The following is a 20,247-nucleotide window of genomic DNA, read 5'->3' on the forward strand; positions in this document are numbered from 1 at the left end:
GTTCCTTTACTCTATCTGAGCACACTGTGTCTTGTAGTTGTCTACAAGTTGTTGTTGTGATGTAACATCACCTCTAGTTGGAGTCTCAACATTTCCGACATGCCATTATTCTTTTCTGAATAAATAAAGTGAGATAACCAAAACAATATATGGTTTATAGCTTTCTTTCTAATTATGAAGCAAAGTTGTCCATCTCATTTACATTGATTAATGGATACATTTACCACTGCATAGACTAAATAACCATTCAAAGCAACAAAAAAATGTGTAAAATAATTTATTTTTGTGTAAAACAAAGCACAGTGGCATGGTTCATTTACATTTTTTGATGAAAGAGGGTTAATAATGTCCTACAATAAAGCACACTTCTTTTGTTCCTTCAGTGAAAGGGTGGAGTGTGGGAAACCAGAATAAACTCACTCACAGAGCCGCTGAGGGACAATAGATCCAGACATCTGCCCTGAAGGGACAGAGGTTAAAGGGGCGTCTGGCCTTTGAAACTTGTTTCAGCTCATGTGACTGGTTCAAACTGGAAGATGATCACTATCACAACCTTTCAGCAAATTTATTTTATTTAAGAATGACTATAACTCAATAGGCTGGAAAATAACATACTTTAAACATTGCTCAGTCAATTCTGTCCACTCAGTTTGGATCATAATTTTCACATGAATTACAAAAACCAAAATTATTATTGCTTTGAAAGTTCAATTAGAACCAGAGGATATCTGTGCAGTGTAGACACATAACCAAAAAAAACTATAGCTCTAACACTTCACATACAGAATATTAAAGACACAGAGAGAAAATGAGAGTGAATAATTCCCACAAAACAATATACATCAATAAGCAAAATGCTAAAACTCCAGATATTAATGTCTGCATTTCCATCTCTTTTTTTAAGCAACTGTAGGGGGAGGTTGCAAGTAAAAATTCAATACAGTTCTGGTGAGAATAAAAAATAAAAATTTTAATTTTACTGAAATATTGAAAAAAATAAAATAGCACAACATAGCTTATGTTTAAAATGACTCTTGAAAGACTGAGTTACATTAAGTTGGAAGATACATGTTATTCTATGGAACAAAGATGAAGTAGGAATAAACTCTAAAGTTGGGAACCATGTCTTCAGAAGCAGCCCAGTTATCCCCAAAAGGGATCTGGCACATTTCATTAAACTGCTGTCTGACCAGGAAACCATAAAAGGTCTCAAGTCAGAGATAATTACAGGCCATCACAATCAATGGTAATGACTGCACACTGAAAACAAGATATTCCAAATTATTTTGATTGCACTTCATGGCAGAAAATAACATTTTACAGATTATCAGAATCAGCCAATGATCTTTTCCCTCCAGATGGTTAGTGATGTAATGCTGTTTCTATAACAACACACAGCCAGCATATTTCTAGGAAATCCCTTTGTGGCTCATTGACTACGGCACGGGGAAGTCAGTGTGGGAAACCCTGATTAACCTGCTACTCAGACTGATGACAGGGCACGTGTCAACCAACCTGTCAACTTTCTGTATAGAAATTAAATGAATGGAGATCATATTTTACCATCCATCAGCATGGCTATATAAAGTGTTGTGTTTTCATTTAGAGAGTTTTACTGTAAAATATCTCAATGAATCATCAAATAAATACCAGTTTTAACCAACATATTTTGGGTTGTGCTTGGTGTGAACAGGTACTGATAACCTGAATCTTAAGTGTTGTTCATTCACCAGAGATATAGGATATTGAGTGTGTGCTCAGGCAAAGTCATTGATCCAGGCATCATGCTGCAATTCCACTCTCTTTGCAAGAGTCACTACTTTCACACATTCACACAGAGCTCTGCAAGGCTTTCCCCTGAGGGAACACTTCTCCTTATCCCCTGAGAGATAACTATTATCCTCAAAAGCATGAGTGGGAGCATGTTGCTGCTTTGTGATTAGCCTTCATTTATTTATTTATTTATTTGCTAGTTGGTTACTTTTCAGTTAGTTATTTATTTTCATCTATCTAATGGTATCTTCTGATTAATAAATTGGTCAGAAACTCCAGTCATACCAAGAATCACGTTCTTATTTAGAGGTGTGGAACTATGGATAAGAGGGAAGAAGCCAATAGAGACCTCTACAGCCAACAACTTGATCTAAAACAGCAGGTAAAAATGAAATTGACAGTAAGGGAGTTACCCTGCAGGAGAGACAGCATTTGTAGACACTACAGAATATGTTTATTTGGAGACTTTGTTGTATGAACATGTATGAACATTAAATGATCTTAACACAAAGAGAATAATCAAAAACATTGTATTAAGGGAAACACACACTTATCCTGTGTGACAACAAGGAGTGTGAGAAAACTGAAGTTGGATGACAACCAGCTCACACTACTACTTTAACATGCAACTGTCTTTTCCAGCTCGCCAATGGGATCTTTCCCCTCCAGTTGGTTAGTGATGTAATGCTGTTTCTATAACAACACAGAGCCAGCATCTGTCTAGGAAATCCCTTTGTGGCTCATCGGCTACGGCACGGGGAAGTCAGTGTGGGAAACCCTGATTAACCTGCTCCTCACGCTGACGGCAAGGCACGTGCCAAAGGATCTGTCTGCATCCAGAAATCAACACCTTTTTATTGAGTCAGGTATATCAGATTAAAAAACACACAAACAAACACACATCTTATCTTTTTGCACATTGTTTGGAAAACTTCAAAGTAAATTGTGAATTCCAAACAGATTTAATCTATTTCATGTTGGATTTTGGCTGAACGTACAGACTAAACAACATAAGATGTATGAGAATTTCCTTCTACTCCAAAATAATGTTTTGCATCATAAATGCTTTTCTTTCACTAAAAGTATGGAATACTGATCATGAGCTTTGTCAAAGTCTTTGTTCCCAGAATCAAGCTGCAAATCTGCTCTCTCTGCAGGGTCACCACTTTCCCAGATTCATACAAGGCTCTGTGAGTCTCTCTTTATCCTCTCCACTACTTCTCCACCTGTTCCCTTGAGAGCTAACTATTAACCTCTGAGCATGAATGGAAGCATGTTGCGACCCCACATTCCTTATTGTCTTGCAGTGTCTTCTGATTGGTTCAAACTGTGAGAAACTCTTGTCAGACCAAGACCCACACATTCATATGGAGATGTGGGACTATAAATAGGAGGGATGAAACTACGAGAGATCTGCTCCTCTTCAGAGAGACCTCTACTGCACAGTGATCCAACCAGAGTCCTCGCTATGACATCTGCAATGAATGCAGCTTTGATTGGCCCTCATGAAGATCTGAATCTGATGCACAAGGTAAATAAGAGATTCCTCGAAAATCAGTCTTTACTTAAAAGAGATTGTCCTATCTCTCATAAAACACTGCAGAATCTATGTATTGACTATTTATTTCTTCTTTCTGCAGCTCAGAAAGCCTCTGGTGGAGAAGTTACGCAGAGAGCGAATTAACAGCAGCATCGAGCAGCTCAAGTCTCTCCTGGGTCCAGAGTTCCTCAAACAGCAGCCAGACTCCAAGGTGGAGAAAGCAGACATCCTGGAGATGACAGTTAACGTCTTGGCGCAGCTGCTGCAGCAGAACCAGAAGCAGAAATCACTGCAGAGCCACTTCAACACACCCAAAACGTTCTCTGACAGCAGCTTAACAGATCCATCCTTCTCTCCTCTGAGTCCCAAAGCTCAGACCAGCATCAGCAAAGATAAGATTTTAGTCAACAGCGCCCTCTGGAGGCCGTGGTAGACACCTACTGTCTGAAGTTACTACCAGACAAACTCAGACCATACTGGTCAAAGTTTACTGAACTGAATTCTTTGAAATTTCATGGACTTGTTCTTTTGTTTATACAGAAGATTTGATTTATCTTTCAATGTACCATTTCCTGTTGGAATGACAGCTATAATATCTTTCATTTTCAGAAAGAAAACATCTTGTCATGCATATTGTATGAAGCCAATCTGATTGCATCAGCAATAATTCTTTGTACTTTAGGTGTGGTAATTCTTTGGTAACATTTGTTACCTTTTTTTTTTTTTGTTATTGATCATTGTGATCAAATATGTAAATGTTCCTTTTCTGAACACATGATCTAACTGATTACTCTTAACTGATCTGTTTTAAGATTAGTGTTTATCTTTTCCTTGGAAAAGGTTTATTTGATTTTTAGACTTTTACTGTGGATTTAACAGTGATATTTGTTACCTGTTGATCATTTTCGATCATTTTGATTCAATGGCTTCAATTTTCTTTTTGAAGATATTTTGTAATAATCATTTAATGTGATTACTGATCTGTTTGAAAATCAGTATATGTGTTTGATGTAACTCTTTCAGATGTGTTCTGGATGTATTTACATTTTTATAGTCAACTATGTTTAGTTTTCAGATCATGTGATTTGTTTTAAGGTCAGATGTCATTGTTTCTTTTCCTTTTCTTTATTAGGTATATTTCTTTTACATACCAGTTTGGGAAATATCAGAAGACATTGAGTTCTGTCTTCAAAAAGTGTAATCTGTCTTTCATAAAGACAACGTTCCTTTACTCTATCTGAGCACACTGTGTCTTGTAGTTGTCTACAAGTTGTTGTTGTGATGTAACATCACCTCTAGTTGGAGTCTCAACATTTCCAACATGCCATTATTCTTTTCTGAATAAATAAAGACAAATAACATAAACAATATGTGTTTTGTACCTTTGAAATTATGAAGCAAAAAGTATTAATTCATATAATGTTTTTATAGTGTTTGGTCCTTTTCATTAATTTCATTATATTTATATTTCATTTTAGTTTCATTAATTGCCTCTACATAACCAAATGAAGTAAAATTTAGCAACCAGTAAATGTTTTTTAAAAAAAATCCTGTGTGTAAAACAAAGCTCAATGACATGGTTTGTCTACTGTTTTACAAAAAAAGGATTAGTAATGCAGTGCCAGATTAAGGCACACTTCTTTTGTTCCTCCAGTGAAAGGACAGAGTGTGGGAAACCAGAATAAACTCACTCACAGAGCCGCTGAGGGACAATAGATCCAGACATCTGCCCTGAAGGGACAAAGGCCAAAGAGGTGCCTGCTCTTTGAAACTTGTTTCAGCTCATGTCACTGGTTCAAACTGGTACCCTTTAACTGTCACAATTGCCATTGACACTTGCAAGGTCACATCAAATTATCCTACAGCTAAAAGATGACTGACTGAAAAAAAATCCATTACATATATGACCTAAAATATCAGCTCTCATCCCAAAACCTCTACTTTAATAATTCAGAACCACCAAAAGGAATCTGCATGTCTGAAGTCAGGTAACTTTGAGTTTCATTTCAGAATGTCTTTCTCCAAAATTTAACTTGATTTATACAAGTGCTGAAAAAGGATCTGTCATCGCCACTTGGATTCAACTACGCAAAGAGGTACAAGCTTCTTATTGGTTGGTGATTATCTATCAGCTGGCAAAAAATTATTTAACCACCACTGATGCAACAAGTAGGTTCCTAAACAACCGTGTTGAAAGACACATCCTGTGGCTGTGGAAAACATCTTAGTCTCTTTAAGAGGCTCAAATCACTGGCATGAAGCAGAGAAGATTCATGCCTAAAATTGTGTTAAGAACTGTCCAATGCATTATTACAAACTGGAAGGATGGTGGAAAACTGTCTGTAAAGAAGTGTGGAGATCAGCAATCACCTGAACTTATGGTGAAATCAAATCAAAGAAAACAACAGTAGAACTCAGAGCTGTTTTTTCAAGTGAAACAAGAACATTTCCTCTTGAACAATGTGACGGGAACTCAACCGATTGGTTCTGAACGTCTGTATAGTCATGAGAAAACCACCAATCAGCAAGGCTAACTTGAGAAAAGGGATTCAATTTGCTAGGAAGCATAGAGATTGCATTCTGGAGCAATGAAAGAAGGTCTGATCAGTGCAGATTTATTCTTTTTATAGAGTGATGGAAGCATCAGAGGCAGACAAAATAGTGTAGCCATCATGTGCCCACTGTCCAAACCTGTAGGGGGAGTGCTAAGCTCTTAAATTCCTGCTGTAAGATTATGTGTCCCAAGTATGAGGTCAGCTGAATCAATGATTATTCCAGCCATTGATTTTTATTTTCCTCCCTGTATTCATGGGTATATTCCCAGATGACGATACCAGGATTCATCAGGCTCAAATTGTGAAAGAGAGGTTCAGGGAACACGAGACATTGTTTTCACACATGAATAGGCCATTACAGAATCCACACCTGAACTCTAGTGGGAATCTTTGGGATGTGCTGAAAAAGGCACAGTGGTTGGACTCTTCCATATTCAATAATGGATCTTGGCGAAAAATTCTTGCAGCACTGGATGGAAATAAATCTTGTGACATTGCAGAGGCTTATCCAAGCAGTGTCCCTAAATCAAAGCACAAGGGGGTCCACCAAAATCAATCAGTCAATCATTCAAAAGTTTATTTATCGCCACAAGGTAACCAAATTGCTTTTCAGGGAAATAAAATAAATCAACATTAACACCATAAAACAACAGTTAAATAGACAATATGACCAAAAAGGCCTGGTCATCCTGCCCTCTGTATTTAAAAGCCAAAGTAAAAAGATGAGTTTTTAAAAGAGAATTAAAATCACTTAAAGTCCCAGCAGATCGCACAGAAAGAGGGCGACCATTCCAGAGTTTGGGGGATGCTGTAGGAAAGACTCCATCTCCATGAGTCACAAGCCGAGTCTTAGAGACTACTAGAAGCATCTGGTCTTCAGCTCTCAGAGCTCTAACAGGATGGTGACAGTGCAGAAGCTTAGAGAAATACAAGGGTGCCAGACCATCTAAACATTTAAAAGCCTGAAGTATAACTTTAAAAACTGTTCTCAAAGAGACAGGCAGCCAGTGAAGAGAATGCAGTACAGGGTCATGTGCTCAAGTCGTCTTTTGCCTGTTAACAGACGGGCAGCTGAGTTCTGGAAAAGCTATATACGGCGAAGGAGAGAATGGTCAATCCCAGTATAAAGTTAGTTTCAGTAGTCCAGTCTAGAAAAGATAAAAGCATGAATGACCCTTTCCACAACATCATCAGGACAATAAAGGCTTCACTTTACAAATAAGTCTCAGATGATAAAAACTAGAATGGACCACAGCACTGACCTGCCTATCAAATTTAAAATTAAAATCAAAGATATTTAAAATCCAAGATTTTTAATAAATGCCGGTTATAAGAGTCCAGAGAGCCTACAGCACTGCTGCATCCTGCCAGCAGGTCAGTTTTCCCAAAAGTAATGACTTCAGTTGTATCTTCATTTATGCAGAGGAAGTTTAGCTCCATCCATGTTCTAAGGTCCTTCAAATGGTTCTGCAAATTTACTACATCAGCAGACTTTAAAGGAAACTAAATCTGAACGTCATCGGTGTAACAATAAAATGACACATCATACTTTTTTTAAATATCAGTGTGTGACCTTTTTAGTTTGGAAGAACATTTTCTTGGTCAGGCAAAGTTTAATCTGTAAGAAGGTTGTGAACAGCTTAGTTTCTCATGTGTTTTAGTGTCAAATTGGATGTTTTTGTTACTCCATTAAAAGTCACAGTGTTCCCGCTTAAAGGCATAAAAACTAAACATCAAATATTGTTTCTTCATCAAAAAGATAACAGTCCCTTACTGTTTCTGAATGCTGTTTCTTGTAGAAATCCACAACCAATCGACGAGTTGGAGCTTTAACCATTCACATGGCTGATTGGTCTTATTATGCTTGTTGAAATGATAAACTCTAAAGGTTCATAATTACATTGTTTTCTCATTTGTGCTCATGTTGTCATTACCATCTTTATAATAGTGAAAAAGTCAAGTTAAGTTTCTTTATAAACTAAAATAGATGTCCTTTGTCATCTGTAATTTTTCATTTGTGGATGTTCCCATTATGTCACAATGTTAAAGTATATAATGATTACAGGATTTGGCACTCACTCCTAATTTATAACTAATATGTACTCATAATTATGATGAGAGATTCATAACCAATAATTTGACCATTCAAGCCGTAAATGTACTTTATAATATGTACTTCTCTTCATAAGTTCAAATTGTATAAACTGTCAGAGACAGCCAATGAGATCCTTTTCCTCCAGATGGCTGATGATGTAATACTCTGCCTCGAACACTACACAGTCAACATCTGTCACAAAAGCGTGGTTTATTGATCATGACATGGGGAGTCAGTGTGGGAAACAGATCAGCTTACCACTCACACTGAAAACAGGGCACGTGCCAGGAGACTCTGTAGCATTTGTACTTTGGTTTTGTAAATCTGACTTTATATAATTTTTCAGTGATATTTATGCTAAATGCTTTTCCCCACTTTTTTAGTTTTTTTCCTGAAGAACAGTACCAAGATGTCAAAAGTTGAATATTTATGTAACTTGTCATGCAAATGCAGAAGTAGCTTACTTGTAACATTTAGGTCCAGGTTCCATTGGGACAACACACACGTCATAAACAGTTCTCACTTTTTCTTTATCTATTTCTGTTCCCTATCTAAAACAAACATTATATAATAAATATGATGCTCCCACCTGGGCTGTGCAATGGTAAGTATGTGCTCAGTGAGAGTGCTTGATCCCAGCATCAAGCAGCAGATAAGCTCTTATTGCGGGGTCACCACTTTCCCAGATTCACACTGAGTTTTGTGTGTGTCTGTTCCATCTGCTCCCCTGAGATCTAACCATTATCCCCCAAGCTATAATGACAGTATGTTACTGCCCCACAATACTTATTGTATTGCAAAGCTCTAGGATTGGACCTTACTGTGGGAAACTCATGCTAAACTAAGACCAATATAATCAGTGGAGATGTGGGACTATAAATGAGAGGAATGACACCAACAGAGGCCACATTCTTTCTAAACCTTTACAACACAAAGACTGAGCCATGGTCCCTGCAATCACTGCAGCTATGCCAGACACTCAGGTGCATCTAATATCAAACCACAATATAAACTGGAAACAAATGGAGTTGGTTACTATTCTGAAAACAACATGATGGGCAATCCAAAGATGCTAACTCTTAATTTTTTTCCTTCATATTTTATTTTATTTTATTATTTATGGGGGGTGCTAGGGAGCTGCCAAACAGCAGCCAAAGTCCAAGCTGGAGAAAGCAGACATCCTCCTGGAGATGACAGTTTGCTTCCTGATGAAGCTGCTGCAGCATCATCAGCTGAAATCCTCGCTGAACCACTCAGCAAGCTTCAAGCTTCTTCTGACCAAGAGAAGCTGACCGCTTTCCTCTAAGTTATACAGTTCAGACCTTCATCACTGAAGACAAGTGTCCAGTCATGAAAGCCCTCTAGAGGCTGTGGTAGACATCACGGACACATTTTAGAGTGTTTACAGTTTTTCTGCAAAAGATTTTAATATAAATTTCTTTCAAGTGAAAAAAGAAAATATAATTATTTACGTTGCATCATGAAAACCTGATTGCATAAGAAAATACTGTTGTTTCTCAGTGTACTTGGTGTACAAGTGGTGAGCTTTAGATCAGTATGGCTCATTATGGCTGGAAACCTTGATACTTTATGTGGTATCATACAATGTCGTTAGACTCTTACTTGTCATGTTTTCACATGTGACATTTTATGTTAAAGGTTTGCTTTGGATACCTGTCATGTTTCCAATCACTGCTGGTGTTTGTTAAAATGGACATTAATATAATCACAATGTGAGAAATTCTGATCTGTTTGAAGGTCTTGTTTTCACTGCTTTTCTTTACTATAAAACAAATAAATTAGTTTTGGTATTTTATAAAGACAGCTGTTTCTTATCCTAATCAGCTGTGTGTAAAATCTACAGTTATTTAATTATTTATCTACAAGATGTACTTTAAGTGACTCCTTCCATGTATAAACAAATGATGACAGCTGAAGAACCTTTTCTCTTATGTCTGGTTAACCTAAAAATTTGCATTTTTGTCATTGGTAAGTTGAAAGCTCGTGAATATAAGGACAAAATAGTTTATTTCAAACTCTCGGACACTACGTACAGATCCCACACATCTATCCTTTTTAATAAAACACTTTTGCTGCTTTTACAATATTGATTTTAAGATCAGACTTTTAGACAAGAAGTAGAATGTATTAATTAGTGATTTGAATTTATTTACTTTTACAGTCATCCAAACAGCATAAATCGAAATATAAATACATTCAGAAAATCATCAGTAAGACAAGAAGGAGGAAATTGGGATGATAACTTTCTGATACTAAATTCTTGACCACTCTTTACCATGCACGTTCACATGGACACACACACATAAAGATATGCACACATTTGATATGCTATACCCATTTTCATTCATGAATTAAAACACTAATATCTGTGATCAAATGTACTAACACATTAGTTATATAACAACTGTAGAAGCACCTAGTTGAGATAAGTGCATATTTTAGTGTGACATGAATTAAATGAAAAATATTTCTTTAAAATCAGTTGAAATTATTTATAACAAGCTTAAATTATCATTCTTGATGATGTGATTTTTTTTTAAAATACTTATCCCCAAAAAGTTGACATTTATTGGTTTTTAAGGTGATTTTTTTTTTCTTTGCTTAAGTGGGCGTTTGAAGTTCATGATTCAGCTAAGTATATAGAAAGGTCCGTCTTGGAAAAACTTAGAAAAGCACATGGGCATGGAAACAATCCAAATTTGGGTTGAATGGCCTCTTTTCTCATACTGTCCATTAAATGTTATTTAAGTCAAAGGTCATATCTTTATACAGGGTCTAATATAAACTTATTGCAAATGTTGTATTACTGTAATAGGTGTCGTTTTTCTAATAACCTATAGAATAATCTTTGTTCATCCAGGTATATATGCATTTTTCCTCTATGTGATTCTTACTTCTAAAGCCTAAATTAAATCTAGCTAGCTACTTATTTTGATGCTCCATCAAGGAGTTCAGTTTATATCCAAGCAGATTGTTTGTGCTACATGCCATATATGTCTCCATGTCTTGATTCCTTCTACTGTCTTTAACTGTCTATGAAAAAACACAGTAGACAGCAGTATACTTGTCTCCATATTTATATGAGTATGTTGCTATAATTAAAAAAAAAAAATCATAAAACTGTGAACCATCTTATTTTAAAATAAAGGGGAAAAAGATGCTTTTTTCTGTTTTGTTAAGAAATTGTCAGTGCAACAGATTTGTTAGCAATCTAATAATGTGTCATGGTGTTGGTAGTTTACATAAGTAGTTAAATGCAGATAGATCATTCAGTTGGGCTGTTGCAACTTCTTTTCTTGTGCTTTAATTTTCTTCTTCAAAGCATGTTAAATTAAACTGCAACCAGTCTCAGGTGGGTTCACCTTCCATCTTATCTCTTTTCCATCTGTTTACGTGTTAATCAGCTGTCTGTGTAGAGGCTCAGGTTTCTCATTTTCCCTCCTCTGAGCCCCCACGGCTCCCTGCACAAGGCTGAACGTGCCCCAGTCACACGCCCTCCTCTTTCTCTGCTGCTGGGAGCCACAGTGACACACGGCTTCCCACACTTCTGTATGCAGCCTGCTCAGCCACACACACAATGGAAGTGTGTCTGCCCTGACAAAGCCTCAGGACCAGTTCTCAGGCAGGGAAAGCACATGAGGCCACTTCACAGATAAACCATCTGGTTTGGCTGTAGCTCACTGCTGAGACATACAGAATGAGAGAAGTGAATTAAAAATATTCTACAATCTAAACTATTAGTATTATAAATCTAATTCATTGAAAAAAGGAGAAGTTGTTCATTGCATAATAACAACATTCATTGTCTGGAATTTAAATTTGAACACTTTTTTTTTTCAAATCAATCAGAAATTAGCTTCAAACTTAACAAGTTTTCCTTGTTAGTCGCTTTGTTATGTCATTTTTATTTTCAACTTAATTCCTTATGAATTCTCATGGTCAGTGTCAAGGTAGAATAATATCTGAAAGGAAACTAGATTTTCCCGTGTCCACCTCATGGAAACTCTTTTCCCACTGACCTTACTGATGAGTGGCATTCAGATAAAGCATCCCACCTGTTCTCCATGACAGCCATTAAATTCAGTCCATTGTCTGCAGTTTTGAGGATCCTGATTGGCCAAGCAGCAAAGAGAGCGCAAGACGCGTAGCATAAATGCTGAACAGAAACGTTGATGAAATCACAGGCATCATCTGAACCTTTGCAAGCAAGAGCAGAACTACCCTGAAGAAACAAACCTTGACATGGCTCTTTACTCAGACCTTGCTCTTCAGGACACCATGAAGGAGGAACTCTTCAGGTAAGCAACAATTATATTTCCTCAATTTTCTGTCAATGACATGTAAGCAGAAGTCTTTATCTCATGAAGCTGACACAGATGTTAATAATAATGTGTGACTTTGTTTCTCTCAGGTGTAAACTTCACATGCTGGAGAGAAAATGCTGCACAGGAGTCGAGAAGCTGAAGGCTCTCATTGAGGAACACCTCCTAAATGGCTTCCCTGTTTCAGACATCCTGGAGAAAACAAAGTCCTTCCTCACTCTGAGAAAAGCCCTCCTGTCACACAACGGCTACTCCAAATATTCCAGAGACATTTTGCGTTTGTTTCCCGATGCAGAGGAAGACGTGGTCCCGCTTTGCTTTTAACGACCAGAAATGGACAATGGAAAAATCACCAAAACTGACTTGATGCTGCTTCAGTTTTATGAGCAGTGAAGTACAGGTTTTAGTGATGCAATTTTCATCTGTATGATGAACCTGCTCTTTGCAGACAAATGCATTACTTGCATTGTGATGAAGAAATCATATCCCAAGATTTTTTTTTTTTAATTTTTTTTTTTTACATTTTGCAGAGGATTTTTGGTTTTTTGTTTTGAGGTGATAAAATACTTGTTCTATGTGTATGACATGATTATATTGCAGTTTTAACAGTTGCTGAAAAGAGATTATTGGATTTGGAATGGGGGACTGAAGACTTGCTCTGCTGCTATTTATGAGATTTCTGATTCTAGCAGCTGCAATTTCTGTTTAAAAAGACCACGAAAGAGATGCCAGTCTCCGATCTATGCAATATTTAGTTTCAATTAATTTTGTAGCAACAATGTTGATGTTTCTTTTTATTTCACCATTGGAAGTTTAAGCCTTTAATTTGATTCACTTGTAACATTGCAAAACAGTGCAAAACTAATTCCACAGTTGAGAAAATACTGAATAGCCTACCATTGTGTGATTACACACTGCTTATATATTTTTTTCCACCTTGTTTCAAGGGTAGTGTGTGTGTGTGTGGCTCTGTCTGTGCATGTGTCTGTGTGTGAATGTGTGAGTGAAATATTCCAAAGTGCCAACTTTTCTTCTGAAAAGGGATTCATTATTTTTTGTATGCTGTGTATGCATATTTTGTGTTACTCATCATTTTTATTTTTATTCATCCAAAATGGATTTTATTTGTTTTTGTGTTGTTGCAAACTTCAAAGAAATAAATATCTGAACATGAGTCTTTTTATATGACTTCAACTCATTATTTGATTCAGCCTCCTTCTGAACATATTTAACGGATATGTTGCAGAATTTATAAGGCAAGGCAAGTTTATTTGCACATTTCATGTACAAGACAATTCAAAGTCAATGTTTTACATGAAACATTACAGATGGTGCAAAGAAGCATAAAGACAACAACATAGCAAAAATCACAATAACAACTATATATATATATATATATATAAGGGAAAAACCTGTAAGCTATACTTTAAAACCAAAACAAACAAAACATGGCAAATATAGATTTCTTAGAGTGTTATCTGAAATGTTTTAACGTTGTCATGGATACATACAAGTCACAAACATACACAAGATGATGACTCAGTTGATCGCTTGTAGACTTTAAATTTATTCAAACTTCTTCAAAACATAAATTAAACTATGAACAAATAATCTTTATCAAATCCTCACACAGTTTATGACAACTTTTTTTAATAGTAATTTTTGCAATAATCGACATTGTGCAATATCAGTCATTACTTAAGTAAAAGTACCCACACTTTAATAACAGATAAAATATGACAGTAAAAATGTCCTTATTACCTATTTGTTATGGTATTATTGAGTTATGAACAACATATCTGAGGTGTTTGTAGTTGTTTAAAGTGGAGGCAGTTAGAGCTGCTTCACAATAAATTAATCTAGAGGAATGTCTAATGATGAATGTTGCTCAACAAGGGAAACTAAGCTATATTACAAATATGTTTCACATTTTGGCATTATTTCCCATATTAAACTGCAAGTAAGACATTGAGTTGTTAAACATGTTTTTAACTTGTTGTAAGTTGGGTGACATAAGTGTATGTATTTAGTTGAATTGTAAACACTTCACATGTATGAAATGTGAACCAACTACACAATGAAAATAACAGCAGTCCAGAGAATTTTCTCAATTGTTTTATGAAATTTAGAATTGTAAAATTTAAATAGTGAATATCATAAAAGCAGCTGCAAATTGCACCTGGCACACAGTAGTTGAGTTTGTCTGTCTTCATGAAAAAGGTGGCTGTATCAAAATATTTGGCTCATCCTAAAGCTTAATATGAAACTGGAAGGGATCTGTTGTTGATAATGAGTGATAAAAAAAAATGGGAAGAGCAAACAATATTTTTTTTTCTGATTGTTTTAATGCGCATCACTTGGCTTGAAGATATACATTCATGAGAGACATTACACAGATAACAAACCCTTCACTGAAGGTATGGACGCTGGCACTCACAGAGTTAGAAAGCAGCACATTTGTCTCGAATGTCATCTGCTAAAAATGCAGACAGTTCATATAATCAGGAAGTACATTTCAATCAGAAAATTCTGTGGAAATCACACATGGAATTTCAATTATGCTCAATATGAGGATAAACAAACAATAACAAAAAACTGTCTGCTAAAAAAGAGCAAATATGCCAAAATTGTTGCCAGTGTTGCCAATAATATATAGGTACTCAAACTGCCAATAATAATGTTTATGTCACAGAATAAAATTATAAATCAGAAATATGTCACTTTTTTCAAAAATAACATAACATCAAATCACTTCTATGCAAATATCACAAAAACATAAAATCAGACCTTTACAAAAGGCAGACAAATACAATGCTGTAAAACAGGCAATGACTCTTAAGAATTAAGAGAACCATCAGAACAATGACTAATAAATACACTTAGTATTTTAGAACTTCCCTTTTACACAAGTCTTTTAGTGTCTACCACGGCCTCCAGAGGACACTGTCAGCTGGACTCTTGTCTTTGGTCATTCTGGTCTGGACTGTGGGGCTCAGAGGAGAGAAGTCAGCCTCTCTCAGCTTCCTGACAGAGGAAGACTGCAGCTTGTTGAAGTGGTTCAGCATTCTTTTCTCGGGCTGTGTCTTCACCTCCTCCTTGGACAGGAAGTGCACCACCTCTCTGACACACCTGGAGTAGCCTTGATCAACAGCTGCTGAGTCCACAGCTCCATGCTGCTGCTGCAGTCTTCTCAGGAAGCAAACTGTCATCTCCAGGATGTCTGCTTTCTCCAGCTTGGAGTCTGGCTGCTGTTTGAGGAACTCTGGACCCAGGAGAGACTTGAGCTGCTCGATGCTGCTGTTGATTCGCTCTCTGCGTAACTTCTCCACCAGAGGCTTTCTGAGCTGCAGAAAGAAGGAACAAAGTTATTCAAACTTATTTTGAATGCTAAAATGACCAAGAACACAATGTAATCTTAAATAAATTACATATATCTTTATGAATATTGATTTTACCTTGTGGTTCAGAGTAGGATGTTCCTGAGTGTTGATCATAGCTGCACTGATTGTAGGTGCCATAGTGGGATCACTGTGCGATAGAGGTCTCTGAAGAGAAAATCTGATCTCTGCTGGTTTCATCCCGCCTATTTATAGTCCCACATCTCCATATGAATGTGTGGGTCTTGGTCTGCCTGGAGTTTCTCACAGTCTCAACCAATCAGAGGGCTGTGCAAGATAATAAAGGATGCAAGACACTGAATGGTATTATTGTCTTAAGGATAATGGTTAGATCTCAGGGGAACAACTGGAGGGCGGTGGGGGGAGAATGCACAGAGCTCTGTGTGAATCTGGGAAAGTGGTGACCCCGTAGAGAGAACAGATCTGCTGCCTGATACTAAGATCAATGATTTCGACTGAGCACACGCTCATCGACTATGTATGCACATCAGAAACTGACAATAAAAACACTTATCGCTTCATCTTCAGCAGCCCCGTAGAAATAATGTGACATCATCCCTAATACAGAAATAAATTGTTTTGTTACAGATGTTCATCATATGTTATCCTACATGTCAAAGATTTTTTTAAAATTGTATTCAAATACTTTCTCCTTCTTGGCAACATCCTGCCTGATCATCTGTTAAAATAAATCTTATTTCAGCTCTCACAAATGAGCTTTAACTTATTATTAATAATTCTCATTCACCATAACCAGCACATGATCAATTCAGAGTGGTCTTCCTTTCATCCTCCTGACTAAATCAACCACCAGGAATGCAATGGAACAATCTGAAGCTAAAGGAGGGAAAGGAGCTTTTGAATGTTCATTAATCCTCTGCATGTCTGCATTCCTTATAGACATTTTACAAAAGCCTGGTAATGACGAAGCCTGATGACAGGAATCTCCATTCAGACGCAGTGAGACAAAACTCGTAAACTGACTCCATAATTAATGTGATGTGCAACCAGACACACTTCTTTTGTTCTTGACAGCAGTGAATGAACAGAGTGTGGGAAACCAGAGAAAACTCACTCACAGAGCCCCTGTGGGACAATGGATGCAGACTGGACAAAGATGTCTGAGGAGGGGGGGATTCTTTACACTACTGTTTCTAAAGGGTTATATATTTTACTCAGTGAGGCTGTGAATATGCTTTATTTAGGTCATTTAATAATAAAGTTTTGTACTTATTTTTAAATGTAAAAGTTAAAGAGGTTGGACAAAATTATGACTTTGATTGCTGTATCTGATTTAAAGTATCCTGTACTTTGCCTTGATTTTCTATGCATTTTATGTTTATGCTTCATTTTTCTATCATAATTTTTCATTCAATTAAGCCCAAAACAACATATTTTAATTAATCAAATAAAAAAATTTGTATAAATATTTCACTTAAGAAGCTGCAGCTTATAATTGCCATGGCCATTTTATAGTATAAGTATAAAACATACTATATTATAAAACATACTATATTTTCAAATATTAATAAAAGTGAACAGATTATTAATTTTGAATCACTATGTATAAAGTTCATAATGGAAAAAAAGAAACATAAAAAACACAAACTAATGATATAATAAAACAAAATTGTCTGAGTTTTTGATCTAAATTAAGATTTTGAGAAAACTTCGATTCAAATATGCCTTTTTTTTTCTTTTTTTTTTTAATAGACTATACTCCCTTTTACACCCCAGTCAAAATATTTATGCTTATCTCTCTTATTCTCTCCCTCTAATTGAAGAGAGTGTCTATACAACAAACCTTCCCCTTGGGGGTGCACCGGGAGCTGCATGTGTGTGAATGAATTAGCATTTAACAAGGTACATGTCCATTGTTGAGTGGGAGCTCTGTCAATGGGCAGAGTGTGGGAAAGCTGTGAGAAGGAGAGTCACAGTTGAGTGTGATTAGCATCCTCAGCCCCACCAGCACCTGACTATTCTCCAAGGGGAGTTGGCACACTTCAGGGCTATTTTTTTTTCTTCCACCATTTATTTCCTTCTTTTCCTGCATTTCTTTTTCTGTCTTTCTTTCCTGAGTGCCAACTCTGTAACGTTTGCCAGCTTAATTTCCACTCAGTCAAATAGGTCATTATTTGTCTCTGATCTATTTTCATTTTCTACACTGCTGATGCTAAAAGTGTCAGGCAAAGGTTAGCTTTGCAACAAGGTTATAAAAGACTTTTGCTCAGGGTTTTAATAGATGTTTAACATTGAATTGTGTTCTTAAATAGACTGACTGCAGACAAAATCCTGCAAACATAGTTTTCTTAAAACCTGGTTATCCTTTGACAACAAACTCTTACTTATGTTCCATTCAAATCAATGCCATTGTCAGGTTTGAAAATTAAAAGATGCTGTGTAAAAACTTGTGATAAGATTATTTTTATTCCAACAGAACTCAGCTGTCGTCTTTATCCTTGTTCACATAGATTACTGACAATTCATGTTCTGAATAAAACAGGTAGTTATTTTAGTTGTGCTGTACTGTGCCATATTCATCACAGCCCACAGATTGTGGGTTGTGATCAATAGGACAACTTGACTCTTGATTTTTTCTTTTCATTACAAGTTTGGTCTTAGTGCATAAGGTACTTCATTTTGCACTTCTGCTTCATTAAAAGTGCAAATAAATACATGAATGTTGGAGATGATATGAGTCGTGGATTGTTGAGATTCACTTTACAATTCTAACAAACCATGCTGTTAACTGTATAGCTAACATGTAAACTAAGCCAAGTAAAATATTAAATAGAGCTCACCTTTATTTATTTGTTTGTTTGTTTGTTTATTTCCCATTTATTTATACATTTCCCATTATGAACCTACCAGAACCCTTCAGGTTATCTCCATCTGCATTTTTTTATCAGTTCCTAGAGTCAAAACGAGACATGGAGAAGCTGCATTCAGCATTTATGCTCCTCATGTCTGGAACAAACTCCCAGAAAGCCTCCGATCTGCTGAAACACTCAGTTTATTTAATCAAGTTTAAAGACCCCCCTGCTTTCTATTTAAAGTTATTTTGAGTTTATTTAAATTCCAAAATCTGCAAGATTCTTGACTTCATGTTATGTCTTTTTCCTTGTTTTCTTGTTTTTACTTTTAAATTATGCTTCTAATTTTGCAATGTTTTATTGTTTCTGTAAAGCATTTTGAATCGTGCTGTTGTTGAATTGTGCTATAGAAATCAACTTGCCTTGCTTTTCCTCATTCATTCAGTCATTCATTCATTCATTTTTGTCTGCTGCTGGGTGAACACACATCTGAATTTTCCAGACCAGCAAACTTCTAAAACCTCTTGGATTTCGAAATTAATGCCTTGTTGTTACTTCCTTACTTTATTCTCAGCATATGTTGGAATAATAGTATTTGGTCTGCAAAAGTCATTGATAAAAACATCAGGTAGCAGTTTGCCTGTTCATTTACTGCATTCTCAGATTCACACAGAGGTCTTTGAACATTATCTGACTCCCATCAGTCAGCCATCTATTTACCTGAGACCTAACATTTTATTTAACAAGTATGAAAGCACACAGCATATTGCTGCCTTGTTATCTAGCATTTAGTACTCTGACTGGTTGAAACTGCGGAAAAAAGTCAGCCAGAATAAGACCCACACATTCAAATGGAGATGTGGAGCTATGAATATGAGAAATAAAACCAGCAATATCCTTCAATAACTGCAGCTATGACTAACATTCATCAACATCTTACTCTTAACCACAATTAGAGACTTGTGGAATTCTCTTTCACTTTTTTTTTTGTTTTTTTTTTTGCTTATTCTAACACCACTCTTGAGGAAAAAAAACTATATGGCACATTTAAAGAGTGTATCCAATGTAAGGCTTTGTTGATACTAACAAGACACTCCTGAATAAGCTCATTTATAACTTTGTTCTTGGTTGTGCAGCCTCTGCAGTAGAAGTTACGCAGAGGGTGAATCAACGGCAGCATTGAGCAGCTCAAGTCTTTCCTGCATCCAGAGTTCCTCAAACAGCAGCCAGACTCCAAGGTGGAGAAAGCAGGCATCCTGAAGATGACAGTTTGCTTTCATGAGTCGACTGCAGCAGCAGCATGGAGCTGTGGACTCAGCAGCTGTTGATCAGGGCTACTCCAGGTGTGTCAGAGAGGTGGCGCACTTTCTGTCCAAGGAGGAGGTGAAGACACAGTCCGAGAAAAGAATGCTGAACCACTTCAACAAGCTGCAGTATTTCTCTGTCAGGAAGCTGAGGAAGACTGTCTCCTCCCATTCTTCTCAGTTTACACATTACTGTATCATACATGTAAGATAGGAAATGTGTGATTGTCATTCTAGCTATGTAACAAATGCATAGAATAAAATTAATTCTAATATCTAATTAATTACAGTAATTAAGTAATTAATTAATTAGTAATTAAGTAATTACAGTGAATGTAATAACTCAATAACAATTAATTAATGAGAGGAATGCATTATACATAAGTGTACAGTTCTAACCGTGCAGTATTCACTGCCTAAATGTGT

The 20,247-nt window shown here is 36.3% G+C and overlaps 2 protein-coding genes across 2 annotated transcripts; one reads left to right on the forward strand and one right to left on the reverse strand.

Moving 5' to 3' along the window:
• Positions 1 to 2,092: 2,092 nt before the first annotated feature.
• On the forward strand, positions 2,093 to 20,035 carry LOC306757054 (transcription factor HES-5-like; the record flags this gene model as incomplete). Its single annotated transcript, XM_079242017.1, has 4 exons — positions 2,093 to 2,155; positions 3,100 to 3,218; positions 3,419 to 3,554; positions 19,787 to 20,035. The coding sequence occupies 4 exons, from the start codon at positions 2,093 to 2,095 to the stop codon at positions 20,033 to 20,035; spliced, it is 567 nt and encodes a 188-aa protein (XP_079098143.1).
• LOC306757407 (transcription factor HES-5-like) lies at positions 15,228 to 15,884 on the reverse strand (the record flags this gene model as incomplete). The annotated part of the gene is made up of 2 exons (XM_079242450.1): positions 15,228 to 15,650; positions 15,762 to 15,884. 2 exons carry the CDS (start codon positions 15,882 to 15,884, stop codon positions 15,228 to 15,230), a joined length of 546 nt encoding a protein of 181 aa, XP_079098576.1.
• Positions 20,036 to 20,247: the final 212 nt, after the last annotated feature.

This window comes from Telmatherina bonti, assembly GCF_933228915.1.
Source record: "Telmatherina bonti genome assembly, chromosome: 6".
Classification (NCBI taxonomy): domain Eukaryota; kingdom Metazoa; phylum Chordata; class Actinopteri; order Atheriniformes; family Telmatherinidae; genus Telmatherina; species Telmatherina bonti.